This window comes from Ambystoma mexicanum, chromosome 11, assembly GCF_040938575.1.
Source record: "Ambystoma mexicanum isolate Mex_15411 chromosome 11, UKY_AmexF1_1, whole genome shotgun sequence".
NCBI classification, from domain to species: Eukaryota; Metazoa; Chordata; class Amphibia; order Caudata; family Ambystomatidae; genus Ambystoma; species Ambystoma mexicanum.
The window spans coordinates 421,428,310-421,452,404 of NC_090934.1; the positions used below are offsets into that span (position 1 = coordinate 421,428,310).

General features: G+C 46.0%; 1 protein-coding gene and 1 long non-coding RNA gene across 8 annotated transcripts in view; one reads left to right on the forward strand and one right to left on the reverse strand.

Moving 5' to 3' along the window:
• DGKZ (diacylglycerol kinase zeta) overlaps window positions 1-24,095 on the reverse strand; it is a 1,700,725-nt gene that overhangs the window by 1,493,725 nt on the left and 182,905 nt on the right. Inside the window, exon 1 of one of the 7 annotated variants that reach the window (XM_069623231.1) lies at window positions 12,182-13,103. The exons of 2 other annotated variants lie outside the window; for them this stretch is intronic. In XM_069623231.1, coding sequence (XP_069479332.1) covers window positions 12,182-12,345 — 164 coding nt within the window. In that variant the 5' untranslated portion in view covers window positions 12,346-13,103. Of the gene's footprint in view, window positions 1-12,181; window positions 13,104-24,095 lie in introns of those variants that run through there. 4 more of the 7 variants (XM_069623232.1, XM_069623233.1, XM_069623237.1 and 1 more) reach the window with 4 other exon arrangements.
• The window catches only part of LOC138503473 (uncharacterized), a 297,695-nt gene that overhangs the window by 253,729 nt on the left and 19,871 nt on the right, over window positions 1-24,095 (forward strand). The window contains exon 6 of the long non-coding RNA XR_011279644.1: window positions 17,949-18,104. This is a non-coding gene — a long non-coding RNA (uncharacterized lncRNA). The remainder of the gene's footprint in view (window positions 1-17,948; window positions 18,105-24,095) is intronic.

Genomic DNA, 24,095 nt, shown 5'->3' on the forward strand with positions numbered 1-24,095 from the left:
TCAGTAGCAGAGAGAAAAGATGAAAGGGGAGCCCAGGGGGACAAACCCAGAAGTTAATATCTGAAAAAGCTGATGAGGGTGATGAGAAAGCGAGAGAGTAAGCAAAGAAAAATACTGTTTCTTAGCAGCTAAAAGAGAAGAATCGTAAGATGACTGAAGAGGAGTAAAAGTCAAAAGGTCATCAGAAGCACAAGACTTCTTCCAACAACGTTTAGCCTTCCGCAAGGTCAAAAGAAGTGATCGAAGAGCGGGATGGAGCCAAACGTTTTTTGGGAAGGAGAAAATGGACAGGAAGAATGAAGTAAATCCAATGTGCAACTACATAGAAGATTTCAGTTAAACCTTTTGCCTCTAAACAACTTAATGGCAAACTTGCATTTATCAAAGTCTGACTTCATGCTATTTAACTTCTGAATCAGGTATTCCCTTGTTTTTCTTTATATAAAAGAGTATAGTTTTAATGTGTTGATACCATATATAGTTGCTGACTGGATTACATTAGTTAGGGATGCCTTCATGTTTTTTGTAGTGGCAACCTCTCAAGAGGTAGTAGTCTTGTTGGTCACCACATTTTTAGATGCTGTTTGGCACAAATGTAAGCACTTGTCTTGTTTTGCATTTGTATTTTCAGGTTGTGTTGTGATGCATTTGCTATGCTGTATGCTTTAATGGATATAAACTTGTATATGATTAAAACTATTAATAAGATAGAATCATTCCTATAAGGAGTTGTACACTGTCAGGATGCTTTACTATGTGATGTATGTACTCTGAAAGCATTATTTGTAAGACAGTATTATTATAGTTCTTGAAAGCCAAAATGCAAATATATGTGTAACAACTATAGCCCAGAAGGTATGTGGTCAGGTGCCTAAACTGTAGAGTGGGTTAAACCCAAACTTCACTGCTTAACCAAACAGTGTGAGCTTGAGATAATAATTCAATCTCACTGTGCCTTATATGAGGACATCCGGAGCCACTAGAAGATGTTCAGTTCACTCTGTTGGAAAATCCTCTCTTACACTTGGGCAGATTAATGTTTTTATGCACAACATCAGGGTTCGAAATTGAGGGGAGCTGGGAACTATTCAGCTCCTGCTCGTAGACTAGAAGGGCTTGTTTAGCTTGACACCAACAGCTACCAGGAGCTACTTTTGACAGTCAAATCCAACAGTTGCAGAACAAACACACCTATGCGAATTTAACTCGGTGTGTTTGGGACAATATATGAATACACATCTATTCAACATTTAGAGCATAAGTGGTCATAAATAATGGACAAAACAACATTTTAGCATCTTAGTCACTGGTTAACGCTGGATACCCAGGAGCTGCATTTACCTCCTGTTTATACGATCTTAATTCCAATCCATGCAAAATGGTGTTCCCTCGTGCTTCGCTGTTGGTGCTCCCGGAGGCTATTAACTATAATTTCATAACTGTAGTATCACCCCAACCTCAGTCCATTATCCCTTTATTTGAGGATGCTATATATTCTCACCAGCCAGTTGAGGCAAAAGACATTTTAGTAGATTGGATTAACTGCAACAGAATCATCATTAATGTCCTGCACTGCTGCGCCAAACACTGGAGTTGCTTAGAGTGGGCAGAGTTCTTCTGCCCCACAGGAAATTAAGTAAAATACTTTGCTATGCCTTTTATGTTATTTTGTGGATCTTCTATAGCACAACTTGTGCCACTTGTGCTCTATTTCCCCAACTGACTCCCTGGCCACACTCTATCGGCCGACCACACCACACACCCCCAAACACCACCACTGAGAAAAATCTTGGCTGTACAATGGACTCTGACGTCATTGTCTCACCACTTCAACAATGCATCCAAATCCTGTCATTTCCACCTAAAACTCCTGAAGCAAATCTTCCCTTACCTCACCTCCCTCAACAGAATGCCTGCAATTATGTCCATTGTCATGTCCAGACTTGATTATGCGACCTCCCTCTACCTGGATGCAACGGTCTACCAGCTTAACAAAACTCCAAAGAGTACAACACTCGGCAGCCAGGCAACTTCTTGCATTGGGATGAAGGGACCACATCTCACCTGCCCTCTGCATTGGAACGAAGGGGCCACCTCTCACCTGCCCTCTGCTCCCAATTGGACGTGGGGCCACCTTCACATTCCTATGCATTACCCACTGAGCAGTGCACAAAGCAGGCCCCAAGTTCCTACAAGAAAAGATTGTGCCTTACCACACAATTCGCACCCTAAGGTCAAGCTCTGCCCTCCTCATAGTGGTCCCCACCTCCAATTTGGCCGGAGGGCCCCCCCTACTCAACCCTGGCACCAACTTTGTGGAACTCACTGCCTCCTCGCATTAGGCACAGCGAAGACTACATGGCTTTCCGGAAAGGTACTCACAACCTGGCTCTTTGCCTAAAAAGACATAAGAGAATGCACTGACCACTCTACTTACCCCCACAAACAAGAAATGGCATGGTAACCTGCTCGATACGGGCCCTTTTATAGACTCTCAGGCCAGACGATATCTACCACCATTATCTGCAGCCTTTGCCCCAGGCTTGAAATTTGAATCGTAGTAGCACCTTTAAACATGACGGAATTGAATCATTGCCTTCTTCCACCAGGAATACTGTACCCCCTGAGGCCTAGAGATATCTATCGCCAATAATCTGGTCCGATTGTGCTAGACTCCCAACCCAAGCACGAACAGCACTTATGAGCTTGATAAATGCCATGCACTTATGCACTACGCTATAAATCTAGAGGAATGCACATGCTTGCTAATCATACGCATTTGAAAATCCATTGGCTGAATTAGATACTAGTGGCTGTCTAGCACTTATTTTGCTAATCGCACCTATCTGGGAATGTATTTAGCAGAACTACCTATCAGGGAATCTATTTAGCAGAACTACCGACTAAGGACATCTCCTACACAGTAACAACTTAAGTTGGGGCAGATCTGCCTGTCACCACCCGTCGGTCTTAGCCAAAGCAATTTGACCCAACAAGATACATGGAGGACCTTAGCCTAACAGCCCGAACCCAAAAGGAGATAACACCCCCCCGCCCCCGACAGGCACTAGAAGCTCAACGGGGAACATGGTCCCCCTGGAAAACACAGAGATGCTCACACACACCATTATGCTAACTCTTTCCTCTGCACCAAAAAATAGAATGCAGCTATAGTCCGCGATTAATTTGGCTTACCTGCACACATATGTATACACCTCGACGATCACCTCAACAGTCTTAAGAACGCAGCTATACTCTTTAAAATCGGCCTAGCTGAAAAAATAATCTCATTCAAAAACTCCAGCGCCACCAGAATGCAGATACCCAAGTCCATTGGCCTTGCTGCACACATTCTACTGATCTCACACAACCACTGCACCACACCTAGCACTAGTATGCAGTTTGACACCACATTGGCTGCACACATACTGAGTGCACCCAAGCACGTTTTACTACATTACTCTCTCCACTGACCTGGACTGCGGTCCTTGAGGGTATTCAACCCACAGCGCATTGGAATCATACTAATGGTAAAAGGTGCTAAACAAATGCCCAATAACATAACATAAGATAACATAACATGTTAGTACAGTGGATTAACTGCAACATAATCAACATTAATTTCCTCCACTGCTGTGCCAAACACTGGAGTTGCTTAGAGTGGCCAGAGTTCTGCCCCACAGGAAATTAAGTGTAATACTTTGCTATGCCCTGTTATGTTATTTGTTGGGTCTTCTATAGCACAACTTGTGCCATTTTCATCGTCTTTTGGCCCTTTAGGATATGCAAGAGGAAGAGTAGCCGGCTAATGTGGGGGTGGAACAGGGCAATAATGCTTTCTAGCAATGTTTACTTGTGCAGATGTGCAAACATAGGGCACTGAATGGTGTGCAAGATTTAGTTATTTTGTGAGTTGTTTGGGGCAGCGCTTAAAGTGTGCTCCAGGTTGGTAATGCAAATTGTTTGTTTCCTTGTCTGCAGAGTCTGGCAGAATATTGTTTAAGGAGAGTGCAAAGTGATCTGTTGGTTTATCTGTGGTGAGTTAGAATGCCTGGAAGGGAAATTTACATTAGGCACACATGACGCAGGGTTGTGTACATTGCATTGGCTTAACCCATGTAGGAGTTGTGTGTCCAGAGGTATTGTCAGTTAGGGTGGTAGGTAGTATGATTAAAACATGGTTATTTGTGCCAGACTAACCAATAACAAGCACAAACAAACTTTTTGACTTTGGAAATAGCAACTAGGTTGCATGCATTAGTTTATATCCATACAAACGATTCTTTCTCCAGCTTGTAGGACTTGTTATGCTATATTATGTGATGTTAGGCTAAGTCAAGATAAGTCAGATTGCGCAATGCAAAACACAAATTCCGGGCCCACAATCTCTTGTCAATTGCCTAGGCCCTCCCTTCTGACTGCCCATCGTTCGAAATGAAGCGTAGCTGGGGGCTATTTAGCTTGTGCTTGTAGCCTAGAAGAGCCTGGCTAGCTTGACACCAAATGCTACCAGCCCACGAGCTATGACATTTCGGTGCTGGACTGCCCATGGGGGCGGGAAAAAGACTGATGTGCAGATGGATATTTCCGTTCTGTGAAAGGTACAGTGAGCTAAAGTGTGGCTGCGGACTACAGAGTGGGTACCTTCCCAAAGAACAGGTCATTTAGTCGTGTTCGTTCTCGCAGAGGGGCGCCTATGGACTATTTTTTGATTGTTTAAGGAACTTAGGTTTAGTCACCCTATGTTTCCTAGGGTCATGCAGATGTGGACCCATTGCCCACTGTGCTCAGAGAGGCACAGCTCCACCTCACTGATGAGGCCAAACAAGACTGAAACACGCGTATGGGGTTGCTGTTGGTACTCTTGTTCAGAAGAGAATTGCCATAGCATTTCGGTGATGGACTGCCCATGGGGGAGGGACAAAGACTGATGTGCAAAAGGATATTTCCCTTCTGTGAAAGGTAGAGTAAAGTAAAGTGTGGTTGCGGACTCTCGAGTTGGTACCTTCCCAAAGAACAGGTCATTTAGCTGTGTTCGTTCTCGCAGAGGGGTGCCTCTTCATTTAAAAAAGGTGTCCGCACTCAAGAAAGCAGTAGAGCAGGAGAAGGAAGCACTACAAGAACGGCCCGTGTCCGAGAGAGCAGACACTTCTAGGCAGCGGCTCGAAGCTCTCTACCGGCACGGCGTGAGGCCAAGAGAAATGCAGTAGGCACCATGGGAGGGCCATCAGAGAAACGGCAGCAACAGCAGAGCTTCCAGAGACAAGGTTGTGCCAGGAGCAGCAGTCCCAGAGAAGAAGCTTCACTGCAGCAATGTGTCATGGGTCAGGAACACTGCAAGAGGCATACCCAGTGCCATTGGGGACCCCAGGGCGTACCGACAGGCACCTAAGCAAATAAGTATATTTGAATACCGACCAAATAAAGTATCAAGACAGAACTTTGAGCATGAAATCTCAATGCGGGGAAGGTTGGAGCAAGTATTACCCCAAGCAAACAAATACTAATGAGAATATTAAAAGGCAGAACTTGAACAAATCCCCATATATGAGATGTCAATGTGGGGAAAGTTAGAACAAGCAGTACTGTAAGCCAATAAAGAGAAAGCACAGTGAAGTAATACAACTGTGCTCTTTTCAAGGATAGTGAAACAAAGAAAAAGTCCTGGAGTAAGGAGCGCATCAGGCAGTGAACATTTGAGGGAAGATACCTGGCAGAGACGTATACCAGGGGATCTGCAAGATCCCAGAAAGGGATTCCTGGCAAGGGAGTATACCAGGTAATTCACTCAAAGTATATGGAAGTAAAGACATTGTAATAAGATACCTGGCAGGGGAGTATACCACGGGATCTGAAGAACCTACTAAGGGATTCCTGGCAGGGGAGTATACCAGGAGGTCCATTAAAGTCACAGTAGGAAACCTACTTACTTTGTAAAACACATGGTGGGAAAGTATATCAGAGAGTTTAGGGAAGCAGACATTTGAAGCCTGTGAAATTGAATAAAGACCTGTGCACGTTGAGACCAATATACATGGCAGAGGGGTGCACTCAGATACCGGAAGAGCTCACATGAGGACTCCTGATAGCAAGCGATCTGCTACGATACCAAAGAGGTTAAAGAGAACCATATTTGAAATACCTCATCTGAGAAAGATCCTTTTTTGTGACCTCACTGCAAAGAAATCTAAGAAGAGCTAATTGATACGAGACATATTGTTTGCACAGGAACTTTCTGAGACTGGTATAAAGAATCAAAGGAACTGTTGTTTGAAAGAGACACGTTTTGCCATCTTTTAGGAACTGTTGTTTTGAAAGAGACATGGGTGCCAGCCTACCTCAATATCCAGGGGAAGGAAACTATCCTCTGCGTCCAAGGGGTTCTCCTTGGAAGAGACTTGGATTTATGTACTTGCTTTAATTGTGAACGCTTCTACCCAACTATAAGTCCGAGACATTTCCTTGCACCCTTATTTGTTAATTTCTAGTGTGAGGGTCAAAATAGTATGTTTTGGACACAAGGGCAGTTTATAAGTTTGATGACTTGACACAGACTAATCTTTAGTTTTAGTTTCCTATGTAAGGAAACTCCATATAGGTTAGGGGTATTGTACGATTTGACTGTATCCAAACGGTTGCATGTACAAAAAGTCCTAAAAATACTACCACCAAAAATTCAAACCTTTGGTGGTAGCATTGTAGGTAAGTATTAACAAAACAAAAAAACGGGGGCTGCGGGGGTGTCCCCCCAACCCCCGCTCACTGTACTTTAAAGTATAGTGAGCGGGGGTTGCAGGCGAAACCCCTGCAGCCCCCACCCCCAAAAAAAGAAAAGAACCCTGCGGCACTGGTTCCCAATCACAGAAGTGAAAGGGAGCTGGCGCCGGAGGGACTCAGCGTAAAGAAAAAGGTAAGTACGGTATGAGTATGTTGGGGGTGTGGGTATGTAGGGGTTGTGAACATGTGTTCACATGGGAAATGCGCAAACTTTTGGTGGTTTGCACATTTCTCATGCAAACTTTCCGGCCGCAGGAAAATAAGCCGCGGTCGGATCATGTAGATCCAGGTTAGGGACACAGAGGCCTTTATCCAACACTTTTCTTTTAATAAAAATGTTTTACAATGAAAATATTGCGACTTTGTGTTCGCCTCTCATTTCTGACCCCTTCACCCAGAAGCTGCTTTTAGCTCCTGCTTATCCAATATTAATTTCGACCTCTGCTGACACTTCAAAATCACCCCAACCATAGCACCACTACGGCTTACAAGGGATTCAGGTAAAATGCAGCTGGATTTGCACCATTAACTAGTCACTGCCAAAGCTACTCACACACTGGAGGTCCCCATAAAACTGTGCCTTCTGTCTTTATATCTGATCAGGTATTGGATAAGGTCATGGGCCCAATGTCCTTTAAATTGCACCATTTGTTGCTAATTTTACCATAGTTCCCTTATATATTTATTGGGGAGAATGGTAAGGGTTCACCATCCAAGTAAGTTTTGTCGCCAGCCGCCACATTCTCAGATGGTGGCCCCTCTTCCACAGTGTGAAGGGTCAAGGACCCCCAAAATGTGGTTGTAGTTGTGCACCTGTCCACAGTTAATGCTCTCCTCGTACTTTTGGAATACAAGCAATGTTCTCCGGGAATCTAACTTTCCAGCATATCATCCCAAAGGCATACCGCTGAGAAAGAACAGCAAGTGTGAAAGCACATCGTGATCAGTACTGCGAGTAGACGGTGCGAAATGTACAGCAAGATATAGATTTGTGTAAAATCGATAGAGGGCACCATGTAACAGTTTTGTGTTGTGGGGTGGGGAACCAGACCTGGGTTTGGGTTGTGGGGCTGGGCAGGCAGGACAACAGGTGTAGGTTTATTCTATTGTGGGGAGCGGGAAAGGGAGGCAGGGCGCCATGTGTTCTGGTTCTTTTGCTGGCACAGCTCGTGTAGCCTAACTCAGTTTTCCCCATGAATGATCCTGCTCTTCCACCTCTAACAATGCCATAGCTTCGCCAAGCTTTTCTCTGCAACGTGAGGTGCGGCTCAGTTGTATCTTACAAAGCATTGCCTTCTCCAACCAGTCCCTATATCACGAAGACCCCTTCCATTCAATGTTGTACCGCATTTAATGTCATGACCAGTCCCAGCGGTTTCCTATAATATTGTGCATTGTTCCGTTTTTTTTTCCTAACAATAGCGTTCATCCTCCAATGTGAGGCTTCATCTTAGTGATTTCCTACAATGCTCTTTCTCTCCCAATCGTTCCTTATAATGAAATGCACCTCCTAGTTGCACCCAACTATGCCACCAATGCCATACCTCCATGACCTGTTGCCCCCAATAATAGGCCCCCTCTGCTATTCGCTACAATGCTGTGCTCCTCCCAGCTGTTCCCTACATACAATGTCTCCACTTCTTCCTGGATGTTCCATGCATGCAGTAACCCCACTTACTCGCTCAAATGAGCGCCACATCATCTACTTCCTCTCTTCATCCCTCTACAGACCATTCCATACCACCCAAATACAATATTCTTTTGCAAAAAGGGGCTTCACCCACTATTCTGATTGGCCAGTGTAGTGGTTACAAACCATGAAGGATGGAACTGTTGTGCATTTTTCCACAGTAACAATGTTCCAGCCTCCACAGTCTCTGGTGCAGGCAGAGCCTGCAATAGCCCACTAAACTACTCAATGGGCTTCCTGTGCCTTCCCGAGCCTCCTCTCCACCCTCTTCCTTCCTTCCAGGCTTTGGTATATTCAGGAAGCCACAAAAACAGCTGTTTGCACATGCACTTGCACAACATCCTTCCCGCCCCATCAGTACTTCCAGAGGCCCTGGTGAACAGGCACGGCCATTGTGTTGAAAGAAATGCACAACAAATATTGAGTTTGGTAATTTGCAGGGCGTCAAATGTGAGCGTTTCATTGTTTCTCACGTCGTACTGGAAGTGAAACTAAAGACGGTCCAGCCATGCATGCATCAGCTGCGATGCGCATGATGTGTGTCTACGAGATGGCAGAAAAGAATCTTTATAGTGTGGACCATCAGGCACACAGCACACAACAGAAGTCCTATTGTACCGCGAAAATTGAAGCATTGGCTGCCAGAATGTAAGGCCATCTCCCTTGGTGGCCGCAGCCCGGGCACTGGAGCGAGAGAGATAGCAGCAAGCAGCATCTGTTTTTCCATTAAATTATTCACATTACTCTCAGCTTGTGAGCAATCAGGTCAAGTGACGGCATTCTCAAGGAAGACGCTTCGGGAAGGGCATGCGGCAGCAAAGGAAATGCAGCTGTTCTCGCACTTCCCATTCTTCGACCACAGGCACCACCATCACAATGGGATGTTCCTGTGTAACCTCGCAGATGCCTGTCCTCTGCTCTGTGCGGCAGTGCGCCAAGGTCCGAGGAGTTGTGATCAGTTACAGTACAAATGTATGCTGGTCGCAGGGCACTTGGGGATCTGCACAATGTGTGTGTGTCTGGTCAGACTGCGCATTGGGAACAATTGTTTACTCAGGGTGATGGATCTGGGTCCAATTGTCAAATAGAAGTCACATTATTTATTGTTTTGTAATGTTTAATTTTTATTCAGCACTGGCCATACCCACAGCGTCTCATAGCGCCATGGCCTCTAATGTCTCCAGAAGGCACATAAGACTATGTTGGCGATTAGTGCAGTATAAAAGCTATATAACCATCATAATTCTTTATTTTGCATTGATCAAAGTATGACCCTTTGCACATATATAACATAACATAACTAGGGGGTAAACATTTCAAGCTATTAACTACAAACCAGACATAGAGTCACACGCCCCCTTACATTTCCCCATGCACACATCAAACCATTTCTAAGTTTCTAAGAGTTTGTTTGCACTAGCCAATGGCTAGTAGCAAGTGAAAATGTAGAGGCCCGACATACCACAACACAGCTATGGGACAGATGAAGAACTCACGTGAGGATGCAGTCACTGTCTCTGCGATGCATGCAATGTAGTGGTGCCTGAGCAAATACTAACACCATGAGAAGGCATTGGCCAAGTGGCAGTCAATGAACAAGAGTCGAACAATGACTCCTGAGTAGACATTAACTAAGGGGTGATTAAGAACATGGAGTAGTCACTGACAAAGAGACGGTAATGGCCCCAGAATGGGTCAAAGATTGTGTAGTAGTTACTGACCTGGAGCACGACACTGACTGTGTAGTAGTCAGTAACCAAGAGGAGGGCAATGATCCCAAAGCGAGTAATGACTGTTTAGGAGTCATTGAAAAAGGGATGTGAATCGAGCCCAGAGTGGATACTGTCCACTTAGCAGGCACTGATTGGAGAGGAGACCCTGACCAAGTGGCAAAATAAATCACCCCAAAGTGGATAAGCAATAAGTGATGAGTACTGACTATGAAGCACTCCTGTGAATACCAAACTATCCAGCACTTGCTCAAAGGCATATCACTATCCTGCCCTGCAAGAGATATTACATTACCGGTCCCTTCACCAGTCATCGCTGAAACCTGTCTTTCCAGTACCAGTACAGCTTTCACAGTATCCTACCGCCCACCTGATATCACACTATCCTGCCTGTCAATTGCCAAAATGTACCTGTTTTCTCAAAGATATTACACTATCTTGGCCTCACACCATGCTGCACTCACTGACATCACAATTCTCTGCCCCGTCCCCAATATCCTACCCCCGGCCACCACAGGCACTGCATTACAGAGCCAACCTGACATTGCGTTATTCTGTCCTCCCACACATAGCTGCCATCCGAAAGGGATTGCAATATCCTACACTTGCAGGCATCCCATTATTTTGCCCAACCACACACATCCCATTATCCTGCCCTCAACATCAGAGATCATACTATCCTGCCCTCCCATGTGACAGATATTACAAGAGCCCAAACCGCCACACCCTCAGCACACATCTTATTACTCTGCCCTACCACGCAGATATGACACTATGCTACCCTCCCACATATATTACACTGCTTGCTCTCCTATAGACATCACACTGCCCTCGTGCACCACAAAACATCACTATTCTGCTCTCCCAGATATCAAAGCACTATTCTGCCCACCCAGGTGACGCTGCCCGGCTCACTGTCGATATCCGAATGTTGCCACCCCACAGGGGTTACACTATCCTGCCCTCCCATCACTAGCATCCCCACTATGCTGTCATCCCCTCGCTGACATCGCACTATCCTCTCCTCCCACAAGAGAGCTCATCTTCCTTTCCCACAGACATTTCGTTACCCTGCCTTATCATCACATTGCACAATTCTGCCTTCATCTGAAAACGCGACGCCCTTGCCTCTCACATTACACTATCCTCGTCGCCCAGATTCCTTGCTATCAGGCATCCATAAAAACACAGCTAGGCCCCAAGACCGCATCTCTCAATCCACCTTTCATTCCATCTAGTTCAAAATGCATTTGCAAGAAGCCTTATGTTATAAAGTCATATATTTTGTAAACTCATAAGAAGAACTTATTTTTTCCCGGTACAGGTAGTTGTATGTGATTGTATTTTTCTCTCGAGTCTGAAAAATCACGAGTTCCTAAAGCTGTTAAAAACCTGTTTTTGTTTCAGTCCATGAGGAGGCGTAGAATAGAACGGCTGTTAAAAACTGTGGAACAGCAGAGGGATAATAATGTCACGTGAAGTATGTGATTAACCCAACTTCCCAATGCTTCGCCATATACCTCTGTACTTTTGAACAGTCACTCCGCAGTGACTGAAATGTTCTAAAACGACTGCCCTTCACACTGCACTTCATCACATGCAATATTCCTCAAATTCAGGTCTCAGGCCAAACCAGTATTCCTCAAATTCAGGTCTCAAGCCAAACCACAGCCAGGTCCAAAATAGACCCCTCAGGCAGCACTTACAGCAAAACATTCCGTTGTGGGACATTTATAGTAGCAGGACGGATTGGGAAGGCAAGAGAAATATAGATACTACTGTAAAACAGGATTGTGTGAGTGAGGAAAGAAAAGGGGGCATGAATCATAGGATCACAGTGCATCACATTACATGGCGTGCGGACCTCGCGCTTCTGGCATGCGCTTCCGTTATTATTACTTATGTGACACGTTCCGCACAACCACACCCACTCTTGCACTGTGTTCCGCGCCTTCTGTATTTTCACTGCGCATGCCCTGCTCACCTGCGCGCGAAGAGCCGGAGTCCGTTGAACGGTCGGACGCTGCGTCGTCTTCCCAGAACCAGCGGTGGCGGCGGCTCCAGAGGCTCATCTTCGCTGCTGGACGAGACCGACGGGCCGCCCCCGGCTGCTTCTATCCCGTCCTCTTCACTTCCCCGGGCTTCCATCGTCCTGCAGCCGTGGCGCAATAGCGCCCATGAGTAGTGAGGAAAAGCACAGCCCCCTCACCGGAGCGCCAGCCAGGACAAGACTACAGAAAGAGTTTGGACCGCCAGCCGTTTAGGGCACCTGAGGGAGCGAGACGGGCTCCTTCTGAGAGCAGGAGTGGGCACCAACGCTGAACCTCCCAACACGAACACCCTTCTGCGAGTCGAGGGCGCTGTTGCGGGATAGAACACTTTACCCCCTTTCCAACGACACGAACGCCTACCCAAAGAGCAGCGAACACGAGAGGTACTCCTATTCAGCCTAGAGGCATGGGTGTCGAGGCGCGTACGCGAATCGCTGTTTTGCTCACTTCGGTTCCTTCTCCTTGTACAGTCCCTGCGCTCGCCTTGTCTAGTTTCCTGTCGTGCTTCTGACGAGCGTGCCCGGCTCTTCAAGACGGTCCGTAGTCTCCTGGTACCCGTCGCTAGCTTTCTCGAAGTAATAAGTGCACTCTAACCCCGTGTCACCAAGAGGCTCCCCTGGAAACAACTACCCGTGATTGCCAGGGAGGAGCCAGTGTCTCGCGAGCAGTAACGGAGGCCGGCGCGTGTCCTCTCCCGGGGGTTGTCACTGAAGCTCCCCCGGACGCAAGGCTCTCAGCCTTGCTTGGAGCGCTGGCCCGGAAGTGTCAGTGCTGGAGGATAGCAACCGGAGGCCCGAAGAGGTGTCCTCGGCGCCGCCTGCTTCGTATCACGGAGAGAAGGAGCCTCCTGCTGCTACTGAACTGTACTGCAACAAATTGAGGGGGCAAAGCGAGCAGATGGCATCGGAATCTGCAGTTCTTGTATATCGTGAAATTTTTGTATATAAAACGCGGATCTATCTCAGCGTTTTCTCGGAAAATGTATTTGCTGTAAAGAATGTCTCACAAACTGTAATCGTCAAACTTCCCTGATGTCCATGTTTCCAGACAAAAATGTGCGGGGTTGGAAAGGTTAATGCACACAAAGCGTTGAATTATCAAATATTTCTCAATGCTCAGTCAAAAATGCGCTTCAAAGCAGTCTAAATAGGTATGTATTTCACCAAAACTAAGGTCCGGATTCTGAGGTGCATGCACAAATTGCAATGTTCTTCAATGAAGAAAGTACACTTTTCTTAAAAACACTGTTCAGGGGCTGTCCAGCTCTGGGGGTGCTAGAGGGACAGCCTGCATAGCGGGCTGCCCTGGGGGGTACCTACCTCTCTCCTCCTCCCTCAGATGGAAAGGGGCATTCCCGGCCCAACCACATCCGGCTTGGGTTCGCTGCAGTAGTTAGGCAGGTGGTTGCTGGGATCATTCTCTTGTTGCAGACAAGGTGCAAATGAGGAGCTGAAAATTAGTGGTACGGTTGTCCTATCAAGAATGTAAAAGAAGGCTGCGGCTGAGCGCAAGACATAAGAAATGTCTACCGGCTAGGTAGGAGTTATTGTATTGAGAGATTCTTTAAGTACAGTTGCCTAAGTTCTCTTCCCCCTGGCTTTTTAACATCTACATTGCTCAGCTGGCACACCTTATATCCTCCCCTCAACTTCCAGTGTTATGCAGATGACACTCGCATCTTCCTTCATCCCTAACTGCCTGCCATCCAAGCCTGGTGCACTTTGAACGATCTGTCTCAATGCCAGCAAAACTGAGATCCTTCCGATTGGGGCCCCTGCTCCCTCCTTCCTTTCTCTCTGGGCTCCCACCTTGGGCTCTCCCCCAGCACCTTCTTCTGAAGCCAGAAACCTTGGAGTCATTTTTGACTCCTCGCTCCTTCCTCCCTCACACTCGGGACATTGCTAAGAAGTCCCACTTTCAACTCTTCCTTCTCCAAAGAATTCTCCCTTTTCTCACTTTCGGCCAGAAGCTCAATGTTTCCCGAGCCCTGGTTGGCTCTAGGCTTGACTAATGCAACAGCCTCCTTCTCAATCTACTTTCTTCCACTCTGCGACCCCTTCAGCTAAATCAGAATAGAGCAGCAAGGCTTATCCTTGACCCAGGGACTGCATCTCTCCTGCCTTAAAAAGTGTCCACTGGCTCCCGGTTGCTGTACGGATCAAATTCAAATCCCTCTGCATCATTCACACGGCTGTCTGGTGCCAGAGACCACACTATCTTCAACTCTCTCTTGCTAAATACTCTCGTTCCAGACCTCTACATTCCTCTGGCACCAACTCCCTGTGTGTAAAGCTTTTCGCTAAACAGAGAGCAGGAGGTCGTTCACATTCCTCAGCTGGATCCCTCCTATGGAACAGCCACCCCCTCCCTTTGTGTCTTGACCAGGACCTTCTTAAGTTCCGAAAGTACCTCAAGACATTCTTTGTTTCCTCTTACTTCCCTCCTCTGCTAATCTTACAGTTGCTGTGTTTGGTGTCTTGGACCCTTATGCATCCTCAGGCCCCTGCCCATTCACACCTAATCTTCCCAGCTTCTGTCTATCTTCAGTACTTGCCTCACTCGGCACACCCTCTGCACTCAATGCAGCTCCTGGCCGCATAGCACTTACCCTACCTTGCACTTCATCTGTGGCTCACCCTCAAGTACGGACACCCCAGCACGTACCCCTCTACCCTCTTCCTTGATGCACTTGCACGTTCTGAATACTCACAAGGCATAGTAGGTTTGACCGTCCCATCCCCCACTATTTCTTTTTTTAAAATTGTTTTGCAATTGTACTGCAATCACATTTTCCCTCCCTGTTGCCCTGTGGGTGCTTTTAAACAGAATTTGCTTGCTGTATAAGCGCCTTAGAAGCAAATCATGAACTAAACTAATATTACAAGGTCTAGGAGGGAGTTTTTCTTGCCTCCCCTTTCTCTATCGCTTGCAATTTAGCAATAAAATATGTCATAATTTTAGGATGTACAGCAATGTCACAAATGGGTTCACCAGACATGTTTGCCAGCATCAATGTTAGTTTAAACAGTCCCAGCTGTGACGAGTTTGAGGAAGAGGCCGGAATGTTGGCACTTTTCCAGGAGAAAATGCGCAAGAAAGGGAAAGACTGGGCCAAAAGGATGCTGGAGGACGAGCAAGAGGTGCCCAATCAGCAGGTTTTTCAGGCACAGGTGTGTGTGCCTGCAGTGCTGGACACTCCGCTGGCAAGAGAGATGCCTGCCATAACACCATCAAAAGCGAAAAGGGTGGTGCGTGTACCAAGGGGTAAGATCGTATCTGTCTCCTGTCGCAAGAAGCTCTGTTGTCACTGGGGCAGTGATTCCTGAAGCACCACCACCAAATAAATGTGCAGTGCGTAAACCAAGGGGTAAAGCGACAATAACCTTTGTTAGAAGTGGCAGGTAATCCCGCAGGGCACACTGTTGAAGTGCGGTAGGCGGTTCCGCTGGCAGTTGTACAGTTAGATGTTATAATTGGGTTTGGAACCCCACAAACCGGGAGCCCTTAGGCAGTGGGGCGGTAAGTACACTGCCTACCGGTAATGTTGGGGTAAGTGAAAAAAATAAGCAATGCTTTGGACGAAATGCTTTGACTACTACGGGGGGTGGTGCAGGCACCAAAGGAAGGGGCAAGCGTGGAGACCGTAAGAAGAGTTTGGGAGGGTCCTTCAGAACCTGCTGCGATCATGGAGGTTCCATGGGGTAGAGAGCTTGCAGGTTCCAGGAGGGGCGGTGAGCACACTTTGACAGTTTTGGGGGATTCGAGGGTGCTGTTCCAAGGGTATAAGGAGATTGTAGCCCCGACTTTGTAGGTACCAACACAGCAGCAATGGGATGGATTAACGGGGACAGAAGGCCTTAACGGCACCAGAGGGAATGGCCTTGAGGTGGTTGCCACTCCATTAACAACTATTGCACCTCTATTCTCTGGCCGGTCCACCTTGGCATGGCATATTCCCAGGCAAGTGAAGCAGCAAATTTGGAAAAGGGAATATTTTTATATAGTCTCTTTATTGGCACTGGAGACAGAAGGTCCTGACATTACGGTTAGCAAGGAAGAGGATAAGTAGAGGCAGACATGAAATGGGCTTGAGGAGAACATTTGTAGTTGGAACAAGGCATTCTCTTTGTTGGCAACGGCGTTGATGGAAAAATATCTGGAACAGGGGCAGGCCTTATGGAAATACAGGGATATTATTGTAAATTAGTAAAGGAAGTATGGCTCCACGTGTTGGATAGATTATGACAGGGATTTTAGGTCTAAGATGGCAATGATGCCCAACATGACATGGGATCCTCCCCTCTGCACTTCAACAACCACAAGTGGTGAGCGCAAAAATAAAAAAAAACACACTGGGCTGGGTGGCAGGCCCTTTTTTCCACCCCCCTTCCTCACTTAATAGTTACCCCATTGGGCATGGTGCCCAAGAAGGAACAGGGCAAGTTCAGATTGATCAACCACTTGTCATACACGAAGGGGGACTCTGTCATTGACTGGCAAGATCAGGACCACTGCTCAATGCTTAATGCATCCTTTGACCAGGCCATGGTTATGGTGGCCAGCATGGACAGACATGCACTCTCGGCCAAGGTAGATAAAGAATCTGCATTCTGCCTCCTACCTGTTCACCCATACAGTTTTCATCTATTGGGATTTAAATGGGATGGCAGTTTCTATACGGACAAATGCATGCCAATGGGCTGCTCTACGTCTTGCGCACTATTTGAAGCTTTTAGCACATTTTTAAAATGGGCTGTGCGCAGGGAAGAGCAACTGGGAAGCATCATCCACTATCTGGATGATTTCCTTTTTATAGGTAGGGAAGGGTCAATGGGATGCGCTGGATGATTTCCTTTTATAGGTAGGGAAGGGTCAATGGGATGCGCTGGATGATTTCCTTTTTATAGGTAGGGAAGGGTCAATGGGATGTGGGATGCGCTATCTTCTTTTGAAAAGTTGATGGGCATTCTGCTGTCGCTGGAATAAAAGACAAGTACCTACAGAGTTATCAACTTTTTAGGTATTGAAATGGATGCAAAAAAGGGTGCTTGCAGGTTGCCACGGGAGAAAGTACAGGGATTAATTTCTGAGAGAGAGAGCAATTTATCAAAGGACAGGACCACTTACAATTGTTGGGGGAAATTAAATGTTACTTCCAAGGTTATTACCGCAGGCAGGGTGTTCGTACGCACGTTGGCAAGGACAACAGCTGGAGTTTCACAGAGACCTCTCCATATCCAGCTGAGCTCAGGCCTAAAGGAAGATTTATGAATGTAGCTGTCATTCCTCTAAGGGTTTAATGGGGTGCAGTTATGGGGAACCCTCTGGCAAACAAGTGGGGAATTACGGATGTACTTGGACGTATGAGGGATTTAGGGTAATACTGGGCCAAGAGTGGTGTGCACAGAGTTGGCCGATCCAGTGGCGCAAGTAGGGGAGGACAAAGAATGACATGGCGCTAGAGCTCTTCCCTATTGTCGTAGCGCTCACGTTGTGGCCTAAGGAATTGGAAAACAAAAGGATGTGTTTTTGATCTGACAATAAAGCAGTGGTTCAAGCCATTAATTTGCAGTCTGTCATGCCCAGCTGTTCTAGGCCTCTTGAGGAGGTTGGTAGAGATCTGCTTACACAGGAATATTAAGTTTAGAGCTCAGCATGTGCAGGGTGTTAATGTTGCTGCTGACACTTTCTCGTTTTTAGTGGCGCAAGTTACGGGAAGCACATCGTACTGCCAAGAAGGAGGGGGCGCAGTTCAAGAGCGAGTGGTGGTAGCTGGAGTCGTGGACAAGGCGCCCTGAGACTTGTGGGAGGGATCACTCACACCAGGCGTTAGGTCCAGGTACCAGCAGAGCTACGGTAAGTTTTTAAGTGTGTCAAAAGCATTGCAGAAAACACACTGCACAGGAAGAGCAGTTGTGTGCGGTTGTAGCATGGGCACACAGGGAAGGAAAGAGCAGGAGCTGGGCGGTGGGGCAACTGGCAGCCACAGCCTTTTACTGCAAATTAGGATGCATTTGAGGTGGCATTATTTAGGGTGGCATTTGTACTGGCATTTTTTGGGTAAGTGAATTGGTGTCAGCTGGCATGAGGGACCAGTCGGCGGAAGGCCCTCGCCCTGCAAGATGTTGAATTTGTGTCAAGGGGCGACAATGAGGGGTTGAGGAAATGCAAGACTGACCAAGAGGGAAAAAGAATGTGGGTGGTATGTACAGGCCCCCTGCAGTGACAGCTGTCCAGTCTTGCTCCTGAGGTCCTTGGCAATCGGGCCCCAGCAGCTGGGTCCCCTCTTGATGCATGCTAGTGAAGCACCACTGACCAATCACCAATTTAGAAAAATTCTGTCTACCACACTGGGTGCTGTGGGAACACATAAGGGCTGGTCTTCCTACAGTTTTCAGATAGGTGCCGCTATCATTGCCTTTATGCAAGGGATGATCGCGCCAGCAATTAAGAAAAAAGGGAGATGGGTTTCAAACCGCTACCAACTCTATTTGAGGCCGCATGGCAAGCCTAACCTCACTTTGGGTACTGAGTAGAGGGATGGATCAGCATAGGAAGGGTTGACCTACTGATATCAGCCTTTGTTGGCTTCTTATGACACTATCCTTTTGGTATTAACAGATGACACATTATAGATTATGGGGCATTCGTTTGTAGCTCTGGCTGAGAAAGCGGTCTAACAATGGATTGTAAGTTGTGATTAGGGTTTCTAAAAAATAAGGTGGTTTGGTTCATCTGGTGTGAGGTGGCATTCCTTTGTTGCCCGTCATGCGCAGGCAGCTGCATTGGAGACCAGCACCCCGAGTGAGGGTGATACACTTGGGCAGAAATGCCCTCGTCACCATGGGGAGTAGCTGCCTGTTGGCCCAGATACAAGTGGCTCTGTGCATCTTGCTGCAATAATTGCCCGACAGACATAATTTGGTCCAAAGTAGCGTCCAGACTGAAGTGGCGTGGTACAGCATCCCATGCAGGGATTGAGAAATCTAGAAGGAGGTTGAACAGAGGAATTGAAAATTTGCAAAAGCTGAGGGCTTGGGATTTATTAGACACTTTTGCTTGAATTTGCTCCCTTCCCATTACAATTCTGAGGGGGTGTCTGTTTAATCAACCAGGGGAATGATCTCTTCCTCACAGCAATACTGGGGATGTTGTTAAAGGCTGGTTGCAGTTAGGTCTTTGGTAAGTATGCCTTTCATTGTGTGGGGGCGGGGGGCACCCCCAAAGCATGGTAGAGTTACGGGCCGCTCTTAGCCGGGGAGGAGTTTGACACAATTTTGGATGACTGGCACTGAGTCCCTTATGGACAGTTGAAACTCCTCGTCAACAAGATTGTGGTCCCTGCAAACTGGAAGTGACAAGTGTCCCCGGGAAATATAAAATGATGACAAACCAATGGCCTAACTTAGAAGTCTTAAAGAGATGTGACTTTACTTAGGGCTGGGACCACCCCCAAAATGTTGTATGACTAATAAATGTGACCTTGTGATTAGGAAATGTGTAACCATTGCATATGATGTCTTAGACCCCTGGTAAAAGGGGATGGGCTCGCTATGTCAAAGTGAGATTGTGGTAGCCTGGCATCAAATTCTCGACTTTTGCATGTTCCTGATTTAAGGCTTAACAGCCCTAGAAACCATGAGGAAAGCAGGGGAGGTACTCTGAGGGGATTCCCCTTCCAAAAGTTCTGGTTTGCATGTAAATAAAAGTTAAAATACGGCACCTGTGAGGCGTTAACATCTACTGCACACCTTTTCCTTTATAACAAAGGCATTTAACTGTCTGCAGCACCACTTTTCTTATTTACTGAAGGGCCATGGACACTTTCATAAATGTGAAAAGGGGCACACGTTTTACAAATGCTCAAAATGTAACTGGTGCACACAGTAGCCACTGAAGAAAAGATTTTTTACAGCTGGAAACCACAACATCTCCCCTCCAATCTCAGCATGGTGGTGCTGAAAACTGGAGGGTTGAATGTTTCCTTTCTAAGAAAATGTTATCCCAAGCTCAGAACTGGGCCTTAAGCTAGAGTCGCTCAACAGCTTTGTCAAATATTGGTAGCATAGCAATAGCTGTAAATCCACCGAAAATGCAGTCATTTGTATTTGGCCAAAGCAGAACAGCACTTGTTTTGCAAAAAAACACATTACATAGGACAAAGATTTATGCTAGCAGTTCTGTTTCTGATGGGTGGTTTACTATTTTTAAAATAAATTGAGTATACATGCATAGAAACAAGTGCGGGATAAACACATATGGAAAGTATTGCTGAACCATCAAACCTGCCACCACCCGAATTTGCATATTTGAAATCAAATTGTTTTTTAAATGGCACCTAGAATTGTTAATGGATTTCTAAAATACATAAAATATACCCTAAAGAAAAATCGCAGGTTCTACGGACAATGTTCCGAACTGTTCTCAGCCAGTGCACCTATCGGTCAAAATGTATCCTTCATACCCAAGGACCCAGACCTGCAGTGATTCTCTCCTGATTTATTTTCTTCTAACAGTCAGATGCATATGAGTGTATAGTGGGTACAGTGGTGTGTTGACTATGTGGTGTATTGCAACGTGGTTCGGCGGCAACGCTGAAACAAAGAGTATCTGGTGACAACCACAATCTCCCAGGACACATTTTTATTTTTTTAATTTTTTTATTTACTAGTTTATAATCACCGAAGTGATTTTTACAAGAGAGATGAAAAAGCTTCAAGTTTCTTAAAATCGTTATAGAAGTATTACATAATGTAGTGTTAAAGTCATTGAAAAAAAGAGGAAAGAAGCAGAAGAATCTGTAATTTCAGCCGGAGCTCATTGTTCAAAGATTAGGTCCAGGATTTTGGTGGCTGCTATTGTCCACGAAGGTCTAAGACCCCCTATTAATTGGTCCCACCAAAGTGCTTCATCAGTCAAATAAGCTTTCTCTAAATGGTGAAGCAAATAAGGAGTTCTGTATTTAGATGTTCCTGGGCACAGTAGAAGGTGCCGTTGTGTTTCTCTTTTTAGAATGTCTTTACAGAAGCGGCAAGTGTTAGTTGCAGAAAGGCCTCTTGTATACAAGATTTCGTTCGTAGGTAATAAGTTCAGTCTAACACGCAGGAGAGTGTTACGAGTTTTTCTGCATGGATGTCTTATTAAGAACGGTTGGACTTCATTTAGTTTTCTGCATATTGGGGGCAGGTAACTGGTCAGTTTGTACACAGATGCCTTCTCTAGCGAATTTATCCAATCCATTTCTTCTATGCGTGTTTTGTTTTTTGTTGGATTGCCTGGTAGCTCTTCCATCGAGCTGCCGCAGGTTTCCAGCTGTGATTTACACATTGACTCCCATTTGGTCAACAGTTTATTTTTGCCTGATTCATCTCGTCTCGTACCATGGAGAAGATTGTCAGCGAAGAAGGATCTTTGATCTTCCGATATAACATGACAGAGGCTCTCATTACTGTTGACTCTAGAGACGAGAGAAAGTTCTTGTCTAATCAAGACTTGCTGGGTGGAAGTAGGAAGATTCAAAACTGAACGCCAAAAAAGACTCTAGTCTGGGCCACAGGGAGTTGGGAAGAGATGGCATGGCGTCTGCTCCGTAAGTAATAGTTGGAATAACTTTGCCCCTGTAGAATTTTAGTAGGGGCATCAGAGAGAAGCGGCCATATTTTCTGTCCAGAATTTTTGCTTGTGAGATGAGGGTTTTCATTTTTGCGAAAAGGTGTTGTTGCATTGCTGAGTCTTTATCTGTAGAATCAATGATCACCCCGAGATATTTAAATTCTGCCACCTGTTCGATTTGTGTTTTTATTTTTTTCCCAGCCAGAAACCATGAATTGATCTTCTTTTTAAGGCTTTTTCCAAACACCATAATCTTTGTTTTTTGTTTGTTCACTTCTAGGTCGTTGGCAGCCGTATATTCCGTCAGTGAGGCCAGCTGGCGTTGTAGGCCAATCGGGGTCGTCCGCGTACAAGAGTCTTGGAATTTTCGTATGGCCCAATTCTGGGGGGAAGACTCGTATCAAGCTCTTGGTTTCTTTGTAGTCCCCGGAATATGAAAGAAAAAGGGCCGGGGCAAGAGGGCAGCTCTGTTTGACCCCTCGGTTAGGTGGAATTACTCCCAAAAGAAGACCACTTGAGTTTAGACGAACCTGAACAGTGGTAGAGGCGTGTAAAGCTTGAATTGGGTTTAGGATCTCCGGTGGGCATTTCCAGTTGGTTAGTTTTCCCCAGAGTTTCCTTCTGTTGACTAGATCAAAAGCCTGGGTAAGGTCTATAAAAGCTAAATACAGATTCTGGTTTGCTTCCAGGGCTTTTGCTTTTAGTATACTGAGAATGAAGATGTTGATGCTGGTTCCAACTCCCTTTTTGAACCCAGATTGAAGAGGATCGTCGCAGGGTGAATTTTTTGCCCATAAGTTGGAAGTGTTCCAAAAGTAGGGATCCGTAGACCTTCCCTATGACGTCCAGTAGAGCCACCGGACGGAAGTTCCCAGGGTCGTCTTTCCTTCCATTTTTGAATATGAGAATGATCACCGCTGAGGTCCAAGTGGGCGGGATTGTGTTGTAAGTTGTGCATTTATGGAAGATCATGCTCAGCAAGTTTGTCCAGTCTTCTTGTGCAGATTTTAAGTTGGCATTGGAGAGGCCATCAGGCCCCGGTGCCCTCGAGTTCTTCAGCTTGTATATTATGTGCAAGATAGCTGCTTTGTCACATAGGTCGACCCAAGGTTCAGTTGCCGGTGGTAGCAGAGGGCAAGAAGATGGATCTGGGGTACTAAACAATGTTGAATAGAACCTGATCCATGATGCCTCCGGAATAGAATTTGACATCGTTGAGTCTGCCTCTTTGGCCTGTGGATTGATCAGTTTCCAGAACTCTCTAGAGTTACTGTTCTTGATTTGCTCTAGCATAGCTTCAGAGTCTTTTTGATAGAGTGCTAAACGGTGAGAACGTAGCCAACTTTTATAGGATCTCGTTGCCTCAATTGCATTGGTTCTGTTGGTAGCTGTTATATCTTGCGGCAGTTCTTTTAGCTCTACGGAGTATATTTCACTTCGCCACCAGTAGAGCGTCAAAATTGTGTGCATGGCCTGATGACTTCAAATTTTGAAGCTGTGCACGTTTCTTTGTAGCTCTATAGGGTTCCAGAAGTGGTCTATAGTCGACCTCAAGATGATCTCTCGGATGTTAGCCCGGGTGACCTTTAACTTCTGGTTCAATTCTTCCCGGATAATGGGCAGATGATGGATTTGTTGATGCCCATTTAATAGACAGAAGATTATGATGACTTTGTGTTTCCTGCTGAACGCTGTATTCGGTCAGGCGCGCAAGGAGAAATTCTGAGGCAAAAATATAATCTATAGTTGAGTGAGTCAGACCACGCTTCTATGTTGGTAAGTTATTGGCATTGGATCGTATAGTCGCTGTGTTAAAAAGTTGTCTTGCAGTCATCAGTTTAAGCCAGGCTGTTCCTCGTTGACAGGGTTTGTTCTGTGAGGGCTCTGTAGGTTCAGAGACCACCATAGAATATTTAATGTTCAGGTCTCCACAACCAATGACCTCACAAGCTCCTTGGTCTAAGTATACAGAGTCCAAAGTAGATGATACTAGATCGAACAGTGGGGTCTTTTGAATTGCTTTAGGGTTCCAATAAATGGATATAACCAGCAGGTAGGTATGCGTAAAATGTTCTTTGCCGGCCTCTTTGTGCAACCAGGAGATGAGTACCGCCAGGACAAAAGGAGACTTCAAGATGATCTTGACTATTTCTAAGCCAATTCCCATCCGGACTGCAATAATCAATCCTGAAGAAGCCTACCTTTGTCTCCTGTCATTGCCTCTAAAAGGCTATC